General features: G+C 38.1%; 5 protein-coding genes across 5 annotated transcripts; 3 read left to right on the top strand and 2 right to left on the bottom strand.

Annotated features, from left to right (window-relative positions):
- Window positions 1-44: 44 nt before the first annotated feature.
- On the bottom strand, window positions 45-1,149 carry LOC129791288 (thioredoxin reductase-like selenoprotein T homolog CG3887). Its single transcript, XM_055829362.1, has 2 exons — window positions 992-1,149; window positions 45-816 (listed from the first exon to the last, which is right to left on the bottom strand). Exons 1-2 carry the CDS (start codon window positions 1,147-1,149, stop codon window positions 366-368), a joined length of 609 nt encoding a protein of 202 aa, XP_055685337.1. The 3' UTR covers window positions 45-365.
- A 56-nt stretch (window positions 1,150-1,205) lies between these two features.
- On the top strand, window positions 1,206-2,586 carry LOC129791287 (protein tantalus). The gene is made up of 2 exons (XM_055829361.1): window positions 1,206-1,483; window positions 1,549-2,586. The coding sequence occupies exons 1-2, from the start codon at window positions 1,440-1,442 to the stop codon at window positions 2,138-2,140; spliced, it is 636 nt and encodes a 211-aa protein (XP_055685336.1). The 5' UTR covers window positions 1,206-1,439; the 3' UTR covers window positions 2,141-2,586.
- Window positions 2,587-2,813: 227 nt separating this feature from the next.
- Window positions 2,814-3,853, top strand: LOC129791289 (transcription factor HES-4-B-like). The gene has a single exon (XM_055829364.1). It carries the CDS (start codon window positions 3,412-3,414, stop codon window positions 3,823-3,825), a length of 414 nt encoding a protein of 137 aa, XP_055685339.1. The 5' UTR covers window positions 2,814-3,411; the 3' UTR covers window positions 3,826-3,853.
- Window positions 3,847-7,419, bottom strand: LOC129791286 (surface protein-like). Its single transcript, XM_055829360.1, has 4 exons — window positions 6,907-7,419; window positions 6,468-6,549; window positions 5,043-5,774; window positions 3,847-4,963 (listed from the first exon to the last, which is right to left on the bottom strand). The coding sequence occupies exons 2-4, from the start codon at window positions 6,544-6,546 to the stop codon at window positions 4,197-4,199; spliced, it is 1,578 nt and encodes a 525-aa protein (XP_055685335.1). The 5' UTR covers window positions 6,547-6,549; window positions 6,907-7,419; the 3' UTR covers window positions 3,847-4,196.
- Window positions 7,420-9,521: 2,102 nt separating this feature from the next.
- LOC129791283 (acyl-CoA-binding domain-containing protein 5) lies at window positions 9,522-11,451 on the top strand. Its single transcript, XM_055829357.1, has one exon. The coding sequence runs from the start codon at window positions 9,976-9,978 to the stop codon at window positions 10,963-10,965; it is 990 nt and encodes a 329-aa protein (XP_055685332.1). The 5' UTR covers window positions 9,522-9,975; the 3' UTR covers window positions 10,966-11,451.
- The last annotated feature ends 562 nt before the right edge of the window (window positions 11,452-12,013 follow it).

Genomic DNA, 12,013 nt, shown 5'->3' with positions numbered 1-12,013 from the left:
AAATTAATTTCTTATGCGGAATTTGGCAAAGCAAAAGACTCATATTTGTATTACTCTTTTATCATTATTTATTCAATATCATAAAACAATCTTTAGTACGCGATTTAACTGCCCATCCACGGGGATTTATTTTATTTTATTTTTTACACAAAAGAAAGAAAAAGGAAAATATGTGGGGATGATTCTACCAAGAAAGGAAAGAAAGAATATTATACATACATAAAATTTTCTTCGCAGGATTCTTCTCTATGCCACTCTTCTCTCAAAGATAAATAACCGTTTGTTTCTTTAACCACGACACACACACGATGAGGACACCAGGGTGAGATTGAGGGGTGAGGTCAGTACTGTGTACACCCCCTCATCTATTTCACATAGTTGGGATTTTGCTCTAGTTTATCGTTGAACTGCAAATGACTCTCGATTATTTGAAAGAGCTCCTGTGGAGCAGGAATACGTCCCGTTTGTAGTTTTGACCACACGGGGACATCATTGAGGGCAATCTCGAAAGCTCCTGAGGATATGAGTTGTGCCTCAATCATATTTCCCACAAAGAAGATCATCATACACGCGTAGATTTTGTTCTCAATGCACCATCGCCACCATCCGGGAATTGGTTGTCTGAGGTAGCCAAAAAGATCGAATGACGACACAATCACGACAATGAGGATGAGCTTGGTGAGCAAGACAATCCGCGAGAGGTGCATGTTGAACCCCGATGGGTCGTAGTTTGCGCCCCGGACGAGAATCTCCGGATACTTCTCATTGAGGATGCTCACGTAATCATCGAAGGCCTTCCGGTAGCCACAGGAGTAACTGCAAAGGAACAAAAACAGAGATAACCTCAATGTCCGCGTAAAAATGCCCATTCACCGGGGGAGTTATCGCGGATGCTCTCATAAATCAGCCTATTTGCTGGAGATTACAGGAACTGAGAGTGAGAGCAGAGAGATAACTTCTGTCTGACTGGAGGGATTTGTGTTCTTCTTACCAATAAAGTATAGTCATTGTGGGTGCAACATTTTGGCTGAATTTTGAGATGGGAATGGTCTTTTCTGAATTTGCATCAGCTGGAAATACATGTACAATGGCCACTAGACAAATTACAGCTGCAATTAGCGTGAAATTCTTCTGAAAAATCGAATTCATTGCGATTGAAAATAAGGATTGAAAAAACCACGGGCAAATACAAGTACACTGTGAGCAATCGAATGGTGATCTATGAATTGTCAAGCAATTTTCCGTATATTCCGCTTTTCGCCGTCGTTTAACCGTTTTTCCAATAACGAATTTTCAAATCGTCGCACGTCATGAAATAACGGTCATTGTAGTTTGGAAAACTGTCAAAAAATTTTATTGTTTCTCAAGGAAAGCTTCTTACTAAAAATGAAAAATTGAGTGTTTTGTCCTGAAAGAATGGTCCGTATTGTGTTGTAAATATGAATTTTCCACCTACCCTGATCAGCCTAACGAATGATGAAAGGTAAAGTCAACAATTAAAGCGCTAAATGCCCTAAAAAACTAAAATTAAATCTTATCATTCTGCAGCTACGAATGTTTTCTTGGATTAAAAATGTCAACACTTAATTTAAGTAAAACAAACTGTGATGCTAGCTCCTCACAAGGGTCAAAGGAGGAGCTGCCAGAAGACTCATTAGACTGTCCAGGAGATGAGAGTTCATCCTCCTCGGTGAGGAGATCTTCGAGGCTTGGCGGAAGGATTGAGGAGAAGGAGGAGAAGGATTATTTGCACAGAATCAAGAGACGGACCATAATGAGGCCCAAGAGATGCGTCCAGCCCACCACGGAGAAGCAAATTGAGGCTTACTATCTCAATAAGAAGGTCGTGACGAAGTGTACGCCCCTTGAAACTATTTTCGAGGAGCCACAGATAATTAAGGAGAAGGTGGCACTTCTGGGGAATCGGAAGTTCAACAGGAGCATTAAATTCTCCGATGGGAGGACCACCAGCAAAGTTACAATTCAGAATCGTCGGAAAAAGATACGCGAAGTCTTTGGGAAGGCACACAAGCTGAAGAAAGTCACAATGGAATACTTTCTTGAGCACTTTACTGGTGTTAAAGCAACTGAAGCACCACCAGATGATACAAATGCCCACAGGGATGTACCTAAAGCCTAATGCGTCGAGATCACAAAACTCCTCATCACTGCCGTGGAAGACACAATTTTTATAATCAATTGTATAAAAAAAAAGAACTAGAAGGAAGTGCGGAATTTACTTTTTAAAAGACCGTTGAAGGTCACTCACCTTCTTTGCGACTAAGAGGATTTTTTGTTGTGGGTAAGTAAACCAATTCATAGACAGGAAGTTGATTTCATTCATAACTTCGAGTAAAAGGAAGAGAAGAAAATGCTGAAAAAAAAGGATCTGTGGGGGAGGGAGTTGTAAAATTAAAAAAAAATTGTATAAGACTTTAATTTCCTTCTTTGTCTCTACATAAATATTTTAAAAGAATATTTTTTTAATTAAAAATTTAATCAAATAAGTTAAATAATGTGAAAAGTATGTGTTAAGAAATTGAGAATAAATTAAGTCATTTTATATAAAATAGTAGAAAAAGAAAAGAAGGCCTTGTGGCTTGAAAAGGCTGGGGCCGTAAAGCTTTAAAATAAAAAAAAAAAAAAAAAAGAAAAGAAAAGAAATCTTCCCTCGAATATAAAGATCGAGAGGAGAAATTTATTGAATTTCTAGGTCAACCCTTTCATTGCACTTCAGTCCTTCAAAAAGGATCTTCTCGTCTTCCTTTTGAGGTGTATTGTGCGTGTGTGTCTCTATGCGATTCATTCGCTTTTCTTGAATAAATTACGAGTGTCCTTTTGTTGGGAATTTGATACCGGAATCTTCCTTCTCTCACACACTTTAGCTTTAGTTCCTTCAAGACGTTCCTCCTTGGTATTCCGCCAAGGAGGGCGATATTGAGGAGCCGGAATTTAAATGACAATTTACAGGAAATGAAGTCACTAACCGAATTTAACTGATTTTTTCGATGGGAAAATTAGTTTTTTGCCAAGAAATTTCATTAATTAAATAAATTTTGTGAAAAGAAAGATAATTTTCCGATTTATCTGTCCTTGCGGGAAATGCTTCAAAATTCCCTTTTCCTTGCCCCGGTGTGAGAAAGTGATTCACAGAAGAAGGAACAATGAGAAATTGGGCGGATCTCTGAGGTGATTCCTCGGAAGCGCCGTGTTAAAGGAAATAAAAACAGACATAGGGAGAAGGGAACATTTCCTGGGAATAAAAAGACTTCAATAGGCTCTCAAGTTGCTCATTCCACGTCGAGACTCGGTACTTTAAACACGAAATTAGCGAAGAAATAAAATTACCTGTTGATTCTGAAAGTTAAAAATCTCGTGCCAAAAGTGAGAGAAGAAGAAATTTAAAAGAAAATGGATATTCGGAAAATAAGGAAGCCACTGATGGAGAAGAAACGACGAGCACGTATCAATGATTCCCTGGATATCCTCAAAGAGATCATCATACGGAATGCAGGGCTCTTTCCCACACACTACAGTCGCCCCACGAAGCTGGAGAAAGCAGATATCTTGGAGTTAACAGTGCAATATGTGAGGTTGCTGCATGAGAAACTGGTAGCCACGGAGAGTGTCGTCAGTGACTGTGTCACATCAACAACATGCGATGGAGCAGAGACCACAATGCGTGCCCCTGTGAAATTCAGATTGTCTGATGAGAAGGAAAACTTGCCACAGATACTCAATCAGCTACCATCCAAGAGTGCCTTCCGGCGCATTGATACCAATCCACTTCCATCAAACTCCAAACATTGGAGACCATGGAGGTGATCCGTGGAATACACTGAATTGTTTTTTTTTTCTTGTTGAAATTTCATGTTTATTTTAGCATTTAAATAAAGATATTAATTATTTTCCAGTCGTTTTTTCAAAGGGAAGAACATCTTTTGTGTAGTTTAAAGTTTAAAGGACTTTTTTTTCCTTCCTTTCTTTATTACTTTGTTGCGCGCGAATTTCCCTCTGAAGAAAATCATTTTATAATTTGTACAACCACAATGGAGAATGAGATTCTTTTTACCTAATCGTTAAAAAATATAAAACTAAATTTAGAATGTAAAAGGTAATATAAAAGGTAAGAGGAAATTATAAATTAACTATCATCTAGTCTTTTGAGCGTGTGTGTAAGTTGCTTGTGGACTTGGTTAGATTAATTTAAAAAATCTCGCAAGTCCCAAGAGTCCTAGTCCAAAATCATTCTTCTTCTTGCTGGGGGTGGTTTTCTTATTGGGGATGGCTTTGGCTGTTGTGGCTTTCTTCTTCTCGTCATCCTCTTCGTCGGCATCCTCTTCTGACTCCTCATCGGCTTCTTCTTCGGCATCTGCATCAATTTCCGTCTCATCATCCTCATCTTCGTCATCGTCGTCCTTCTCCTCATCATCATCCTTTTCAGCTTCATCGTCATCATCGTCAATTTCCTCAGCTGTGTCATCATCCCCCGCAACAAGGGCTCCCACTACATCCAACAGCGATTCATCCTTCTTATTTTTCTTCGTTGTAACTTCCACAGCGTCGACCTTATTGGCGGTTGAGCTGTCGATTTCATTTTGGGTAATTTGGGCAGAATTGAGAATTCCGGGTGAATTTGGTATGACAACTTTCGTTGCGCCACTTCGGGTGGGTTTCTTCGGCTTCTCCACCTGCTGAGCTGCCACCACGGGTACTTTCTTCGTTGCTTGCGGCTCCGCAATGGTTAATTTCTTGCGATTCGCATCCGCGGATGCAGCTGATGGCTTCTTCTTACGCGTACCACCACCACCACCACCTGTGCCAAAGAGTCCGTCAATTATGTCACCACTGAGGAGGCTAAAACCCGAATAGTCCGCATCATCATTTCCAGATTCCTCAGCATCGTCATCGTCATAATCATCATCGTCGTCGTCATCATCTGCATCACCTTCCTCGTCATCATCTGTGGAAATTCATGAATAATTTTAATAAATACTTTCCTTGCGTAGATTTTTATCGGACAAATGACTCCATTTACTCACCAGCTAATCCTAGGACACCACCACCCGTATCATCATCATCATCCCCACCAACTAATCCACTTAGAATATCATCATCGTCGTCATCATCGTCAGAATCGGCATCAGCAGGTGGTGGGAGGGGTTCAGCATTCGATAGAGACAACCCTTTGGGTCCAAAGTTGAAGCAAGACACCCTAAGGGCAGCTTCCACTTCATCCTGTGCACGCAATTCCAAACCCAGGCAAGCCTTGAAGTCATCCTTCTGCCTTGTAATCCCATAGACACGTCCGCAGAAGCGCGAGTAGCCACCAGGGAGTGGCATGCAGATGGGAGTTGCTTTTCGCCCAGAGATTGTTCTCTGTCCCAATGTAATGTCCCCATACTTAATGGCCACGGACAACTTGTTGCGTTCAATGTAGCGCACTGTTGCACATCCCGGACCACGGATGGACACGAGAGGCAGCTTAAATTCGCGACAGCAGTTGCATTCTTCTGATGTGCACGTGCAGTAGCGATTAATGGGGTGCGCATCGTCAATGTTAACTGGCACAGGGGCTTCCCCGTCGTCAGTTGATGATGCTACAATTTCGGGAACTTCGGGTGCTTCTGGTGCAGCAATAACCTGCTCAGCAGTTGATTCCACTTCATTCGCCGCTATATCATCACCAGCTGCGTGCTCCTGCTCAAAATCATCATCGCTGACGATTATCTCTTCTTGGCGATTTGTTGCAGCTGGAGCTGCTTTTTCGTTTTCTTTGAAAAAAATATAATTTGGTTTTTTAACTGTTAAATTTTCTTGTAATCTTTAGGTATGTATTTGTTTTTTTTTAATTCAAAAGCAGGAGTATATAATAATTTCTTTTAAGAAAAAGAAATAATTTTTATGAAAACAAAGAAAATTTTTTTTACATATTTAACAAAGAATTTCTCGAAGAAATTCGAAGAAAAAATTTTTGGACATTTTTAACGGTTTTTTTCAGTTTATTTTAAACAATTAAAGTAAATTATTACTCTGCGTTGAAAACAAAAAGGGTAAGCATAAAAATTCACTTAAAGGGACTTAAAAAAACATTTTTTATCTCATCATTAAATGCCCCAGCATTTAAATTAAATTAAAACTAAAGTTCTGCACTAAAAACCATCATTATCTTTTTGAATAATTAAGATGCTGCGCATTGAAAAGATTACAAGACACATTCCAAAATGATTGAAAAAAAATGGGACAAGTACGTAGCCAAGAAGACACAGAATCACTTCTTTCACTCCACTAAAAGAACAAAGAGAACTTTTACTTTTCTCAATCTCAACATACAAATTTCCTTTTCTCCAAGATTTTCTTGTCTTTCTCTCACTCTCTTTAAAATTCTCTTTTAGAAAGAAATACAAAGAAATTGTAAATTCTTAAACAAATAGAAAGATCGTGATTCAAGGAAAATTTCCTCTCACCTGCTTCAATGACTCTTGCAGAGGCAAAAGCCACAATTGCCAAGATCACCAACGCCTCCACAATCACTGAAATCCTCATTGTCTGCACACAACGCATAAATGGGGCACACAAGAATGAAAGATAAAAAGTAATAAAATTAAAAATTAAAAGAAAACGTTAATTGCAAACAATTAGTTGAATGTATTATTTAATTGAAAAAAAATGGGTGAGATTTCGAGATGGGCAGTTTGTTGGGATAATAAAAGAAAAGAAATAAACTACAGTTGCAAATTACTCAAAGTGCGCATATTAAGTACGAGAAGTTAACGGTTGGCACACGGTCAAAAGCGGAAGAAATCTTTTATCGCGAATAAATTCTCTCATTTAAGACCAAAATTGAGGTGTGAGATAAGATGGGAGAGAGACCTCTTTAGAGGTTTTTTTGGTGGAGATCTTTACCGTTTAAAGTAGCTTCTAATTTTCTTTTCTCAATTTTATTTAATTTTCTTTTTTTTTGGGTAAAAGACGGTCACTTGGAGGGTTCTTTGTTGAGGATCTCTCTTTGTGATCCTCACACACTTGAAGATCACACTTATTTATTTATTTATTTTTTAATTCACTTTTTGAGATCAACTTGATGAGAAAAAAAGTACTTTTGTTGCAGGAGAGTGAGGAAGGTACCTCTCGATGACTACCTCCGTTGGGTGCTAGTGTGAGACTGAATCTGAGAGTGGGTTCCGGGCAAGCGACCAACTCTTGAGGTGTCGATGAAGAACCGCTGCGCTTGCTAATGAAGTAGCATTGGCTATCCCACTCGCCGATGGGAAGGTGCGAAGGAGGAGGAGGACGTGGAACCAGAACCCAACACTGGAAAACGCATAGACTGGATCACCCAAAAATATAAAAGAAGTGCACTCATGCTCATTCTCTGGAAATCTCCCCGCATCGATCTCGCGCGCATGAAGATTTCTTTGTGCCACACAGCCAGAGATGAAATTTTGCAGAATCCAAAGTGAAATTTTTTTCACACAATTTCATGGGCAAACATATGCGAGCATTCAAGAGCAGGAAGTCACCCACCAATTGTGTATTCATTGTGGATCTTTATTTTTTCTTCTCTCTCACAAAAATATGTTATTTATGCATAACTCTCTGGTGAGTCGTCCACCAGATTCTTTGCAGAGCGTTAACCGAAAAGTAGGGCACCAGGTTTGAAGTCGATTGACCTCAAAAACCGGTTACGTGTCCACACCATGGAGTGCCATCATCCTCCTTTTGGGCATCGCGCGCGCCATGGAAGTTCTTCACCATCTTCACCTGCCTCTGATTGCGCGCGTACCACCTCAAGTCATCCCACCCATCACACCAGGTGTGTGTAAGGTAAATAAAGTCAAGGACTTATCTTTGGAAGATGATGGAGAGGCGAGAGTTCATTTGGGATGCTGTGTGTGCGAGATTAATAAAGATGCGCGCGTATTCCGGGTTCAGTGAAACTGCGCGCGCGAGCGGTGAGTCTTCTCGGACAAAATTCAATTTCATCGTCCAGGTCAAGAAGAAAACTATATATATTATATTATCCACCATCTCAAACGTTCGATGATGCAACCTCTCACAGAGATGATCAACTTTCTCGCGTGGTTTTTTTTTTCATTCGTTCTTCTTCAATTTTGTTCTCATGAAGAGGAATTTTAAATACCTCCATTAGGAGGAGCGGGGCAAAAAAAATCTCTCAATCAGTAATTGTTAAGAAAAGCTCAAAATATCGTATTTCCCAGAGAGATAGAGTGGTCTGAGAGAAAGAGTTGGAGGGTGGAAAATTTACTTTAGGAGAAATTTTGGGTTTTTCCTAACCCTTTCTTTTAGTGATCTTTTTACCCCGCTCTTCCCAACAAAAATCGTCTTGTTAAGCAAATCAAAAAAAAAAAAAAAATAATAATTTTCCGTTGATCTACTTTTTTTAGCTCATGGAATGTTGTTGTAGAGATCGTCATGCTCTTAAGAAAATGATCTTTCTGGGAAGATAAGGAAGATTATTATAAGATCGTTCCGATTGTTCTCAAATTCTCTAAAATAATTTTATTTAAATTCCATTAAGACAATATGAAGATTCCGCGCAATTTTTATTACCCTAATTTTTTGTTTGCAAAATTTTAATGAATTCTCAAAGAATTTAATTGTCGGTAATAAATCAAAATTAATGCAATTAAATTAGGCGTATGATTGACAAATTGAGGCTCGCGCGTGCGGGTGGATAAATGTCTTCACGTTTCACTCTCCTCAACCCAAAGACTGAAGAAGAGGAATTTCCGCAAAACAATGTGAGTCAGTGGAATTTAAAGTTTACAAATGACACAGTTTATTGTCTTCCGCCCAATTTTTGATTTATTTTCAATTTCTTCCATATATTGAGGAGGGAAAGATTTTCTTTTCTAAATTTTCAACTTTCTTCTCAATTGCAATTCTTTCCATCAAACTGGCACAACCTCGTGCCTCAGATTCTGTAGGTATACACGCATTTTTTTGTCGCACACGTTGCACATATATTTACACTTTCTTCCGACTAGTTGAATTGCCTGTACACGACATAAGAGACATGCTATTTTACATCATTTAGCGCCTCTGCGTTCAATCTATGCTGCTCTATTGATTTATTGAGGTCACATTCACATCATAACGATTAAGAGATAGTCTTTGGGCTCTTTGGGCTTTTGTACGTGATGTACGCGAGCTAAGAGACTTTTTTTCGTTTGGAAAATTGATTTTTTAATTAATATTAATTTATTAATCATTAAGCTACTGAAAAGGACGCTATTATATAGAATTTGTTCCCTGGAATCCCTAAAAGTAAAAAAAAATCTCAAAAATAGACAAGGGAAATTGGGAAATAAATGTTAATGTTAAAGCATTAGTATTTTTAAGCAATTAAATTATTTTTAATTAAATAAATAAAATAATCTTTTCTCGAAAAAAGATTTCCGTTTTGAATAAAATTTCAAATATGTCGATAAACTCTGCAGAATTCGCTGATATTTTTTAAGTGAATCACAACAATCTCTCTTCAGAAAATCAAAGAAGGTTTTTTACTGGGGCTCCTCAGTCACAAACTCCTTCTCTACAAAAATATTGTTTCCGCAAAATTACAATTTTGTGGTGGGATTTTAAATATTCTTCTTACACATTCATTTTAATTTCGCATAGTGGACATGTAAATATATTTTAACCTCGTGAACTCGGGTTGTTGTGAGTCACAAAAAGGAAAAAGTTTGAAGAGAAAAATAAATAAGTGAAGGTATAGAGAAAAAATTACTTCTCAAATAAGAAGATAAAATTGTGACACAAGTACAAAGTCCACCTTCAATGATTTTTTTCTTGCCTGTGAGAAAAAGAGTTATATTGTGAAATTAAATTGCACACACACCGTGCTAATTGCAAATTACACTACAATTTTGGTGTGTAAGAGTAAGTGAAAAGGAGTGGCTTTTGTTCCTGATTCCCTCCAAGAAATATTTTTTAAAAAAAAATAAAGAAATGTCAACAATTGAGGAAAGATTCACAGCAGCAGTTAATGTTATACGGGGGCTGCCTAAGAATGGATCCTACCAGCCAAGCAATGATATGATGCTGAAATTCTACTCACTGTACAAACAGGCTACCCTTGGACCGTGCACACAGGGTAAGCCAGCCTTCTGGGACATTGTTAACAGGGCTAAATGGCAATCGTGGAAGCATCTGGGTGAGATGTCACGGGAACGAGCAATGGAGAATTATGTGGAGGAGCTCAAGAAGATCATTGAGACAATGTCCTACACGGAGAATGTTGCCCAATTTATGGGGAGTATCAGTGAATTGGATGGTATTAATGTGGAGGATTTGGAAGCTGTAGCACCTGAAGCGATAAAGAAAGTCCGTTCCCGTCCCAATTCTCCTTTTGCATCACGAGAAGCCAGCCCCGCCAGGGCACCCATGCTGCCACACAATGGGTACACACAGCCACAACTAACAAATGGCAATGGGTACCTCGTGAATGGTAATGACGTGTCTGCTGTGTATCAAAATGGGCATCTTACGGAGCAATCTGATGATGAATACATCGACACAGTTGAAGATGAACCCGAATCACGATCCCTGGCAAGTGTCACAACATCCCAGCACACATCACGATCAAAGGTGCGCACCAATGAGCACTGGAGCAAAGCCCCAACTTCTGGGAGCAAGCGTGACTTGCATATGAACGGTGTGGCGAGTACGACGCTCAATGAGGAATTCCTGGAAGTGCTGAACCTCCTCAATTCCACAGTAGATCGAATGAGTGTGGACTTGCAGCAGGTGACAAATAGAATAAACATCATGGAACGATCCCTCCTGGAAGTACGCTACATGCAGGCATCGAGGATTCGTCAATACCCAAGTTGGTGGCCATTTGAGGATATTTCCCCCAAATGGTTCTTCTTCCTCGTCATTTGGCCATTTGTGGCGCAAAAAATGGCTCACATTATCAACAATAGGCGCAACAAATGATCCACCCACGACACGCATGAGATGCAAGAACAACAACATTCTACCGACTCTACCTTAACACAAAAACCCAAGGGAATAGGGGTATTAAGTAGTTAATTATTAAGAATAAAATATAGGTTATAAAAAGAAATTAACAGAAGGATTAAAAAAAAAGAATTTATAATTTTTTCTCCTATCAGACAAAATGTGATTTTATTTTTCTACAAGGAAAAAGAAACAACAAAATATTCATTATTTTTGGTGCAAGGCCTTTGCCAATTTTATTTTATTTTATTTTTTTATTGTATAAACTAAATTTTATTATTTTTGGTGATCCTCCCCCCCCTCCCCCATTAAATATTGTACAATGATTTTTATTTTATAAAAAAAAAGAGACGTAAAAGAGAAACATTTATTCCACAATTTATTTTCTATGATTTTATTTTATATATTTTACAGGGTTTATATTGTAGTTTGCACTAATAAATGAAATGTAGTGATAATTAATTCATATTTTGTTTTTTTTTAATTTAATGAGACAAGTTTCAGTATTTTGTGTGATTATTTTTGTAAATTATTTTTTACTCATTTTGTGCGAATGGGGATTATCTTGGAGTTGTGTGCTCAACAAGGGGCCAAGAAGGTGAACGAGGTTACAGTACACATAGCGATACCTTTGCATTTTATCAATTATATACATACAAAACAGACTTATATCTTATCAAGCAGAAAGAAGTGTTTATTCTCGTATTGTGTGGCGTAATTTTTTTTTTATTATTTTCTTCATGATTAAAAGTAAATAAGGGGTTTATGAATATCATTTAAAGAAGAAAAAAAAACTGAGTTGTGTAGACAATAATGCCATTTAATTCTATGTATTAGAACACAATCATATAAGGCTATAATATAAAGTATAGATTCTTGGCATCAATCAAAAGGTGTGATAACAACGAAACATCGCTACTGATTTTTGTTTGATAAGCCAAAGCAATTATTAATTACAAATTGTACGACGTAATAATTAATTTCTGTTTTGTTCATACTACTTTCACTTTTTTTTTCCTACTAC

The sequence above is a fragment of the Lutzomyia longipalpis genome, chromosome 2 (assembly GCF_024334085.1).
Source record: "Lutzomyia longipalpis isolate SR_M1_2022 chromosome 2, ASM2433408v1".
Lineage (NCBI taxonomy): Eukaryota > Metazoa > Arthropoda > Insecta > Diptera > Psychodidae > Lutzomyia > Lutzomyia longipalpis.
This window is presented reverse-complemented; position numbering and strand designations above follow the sequence as displayed.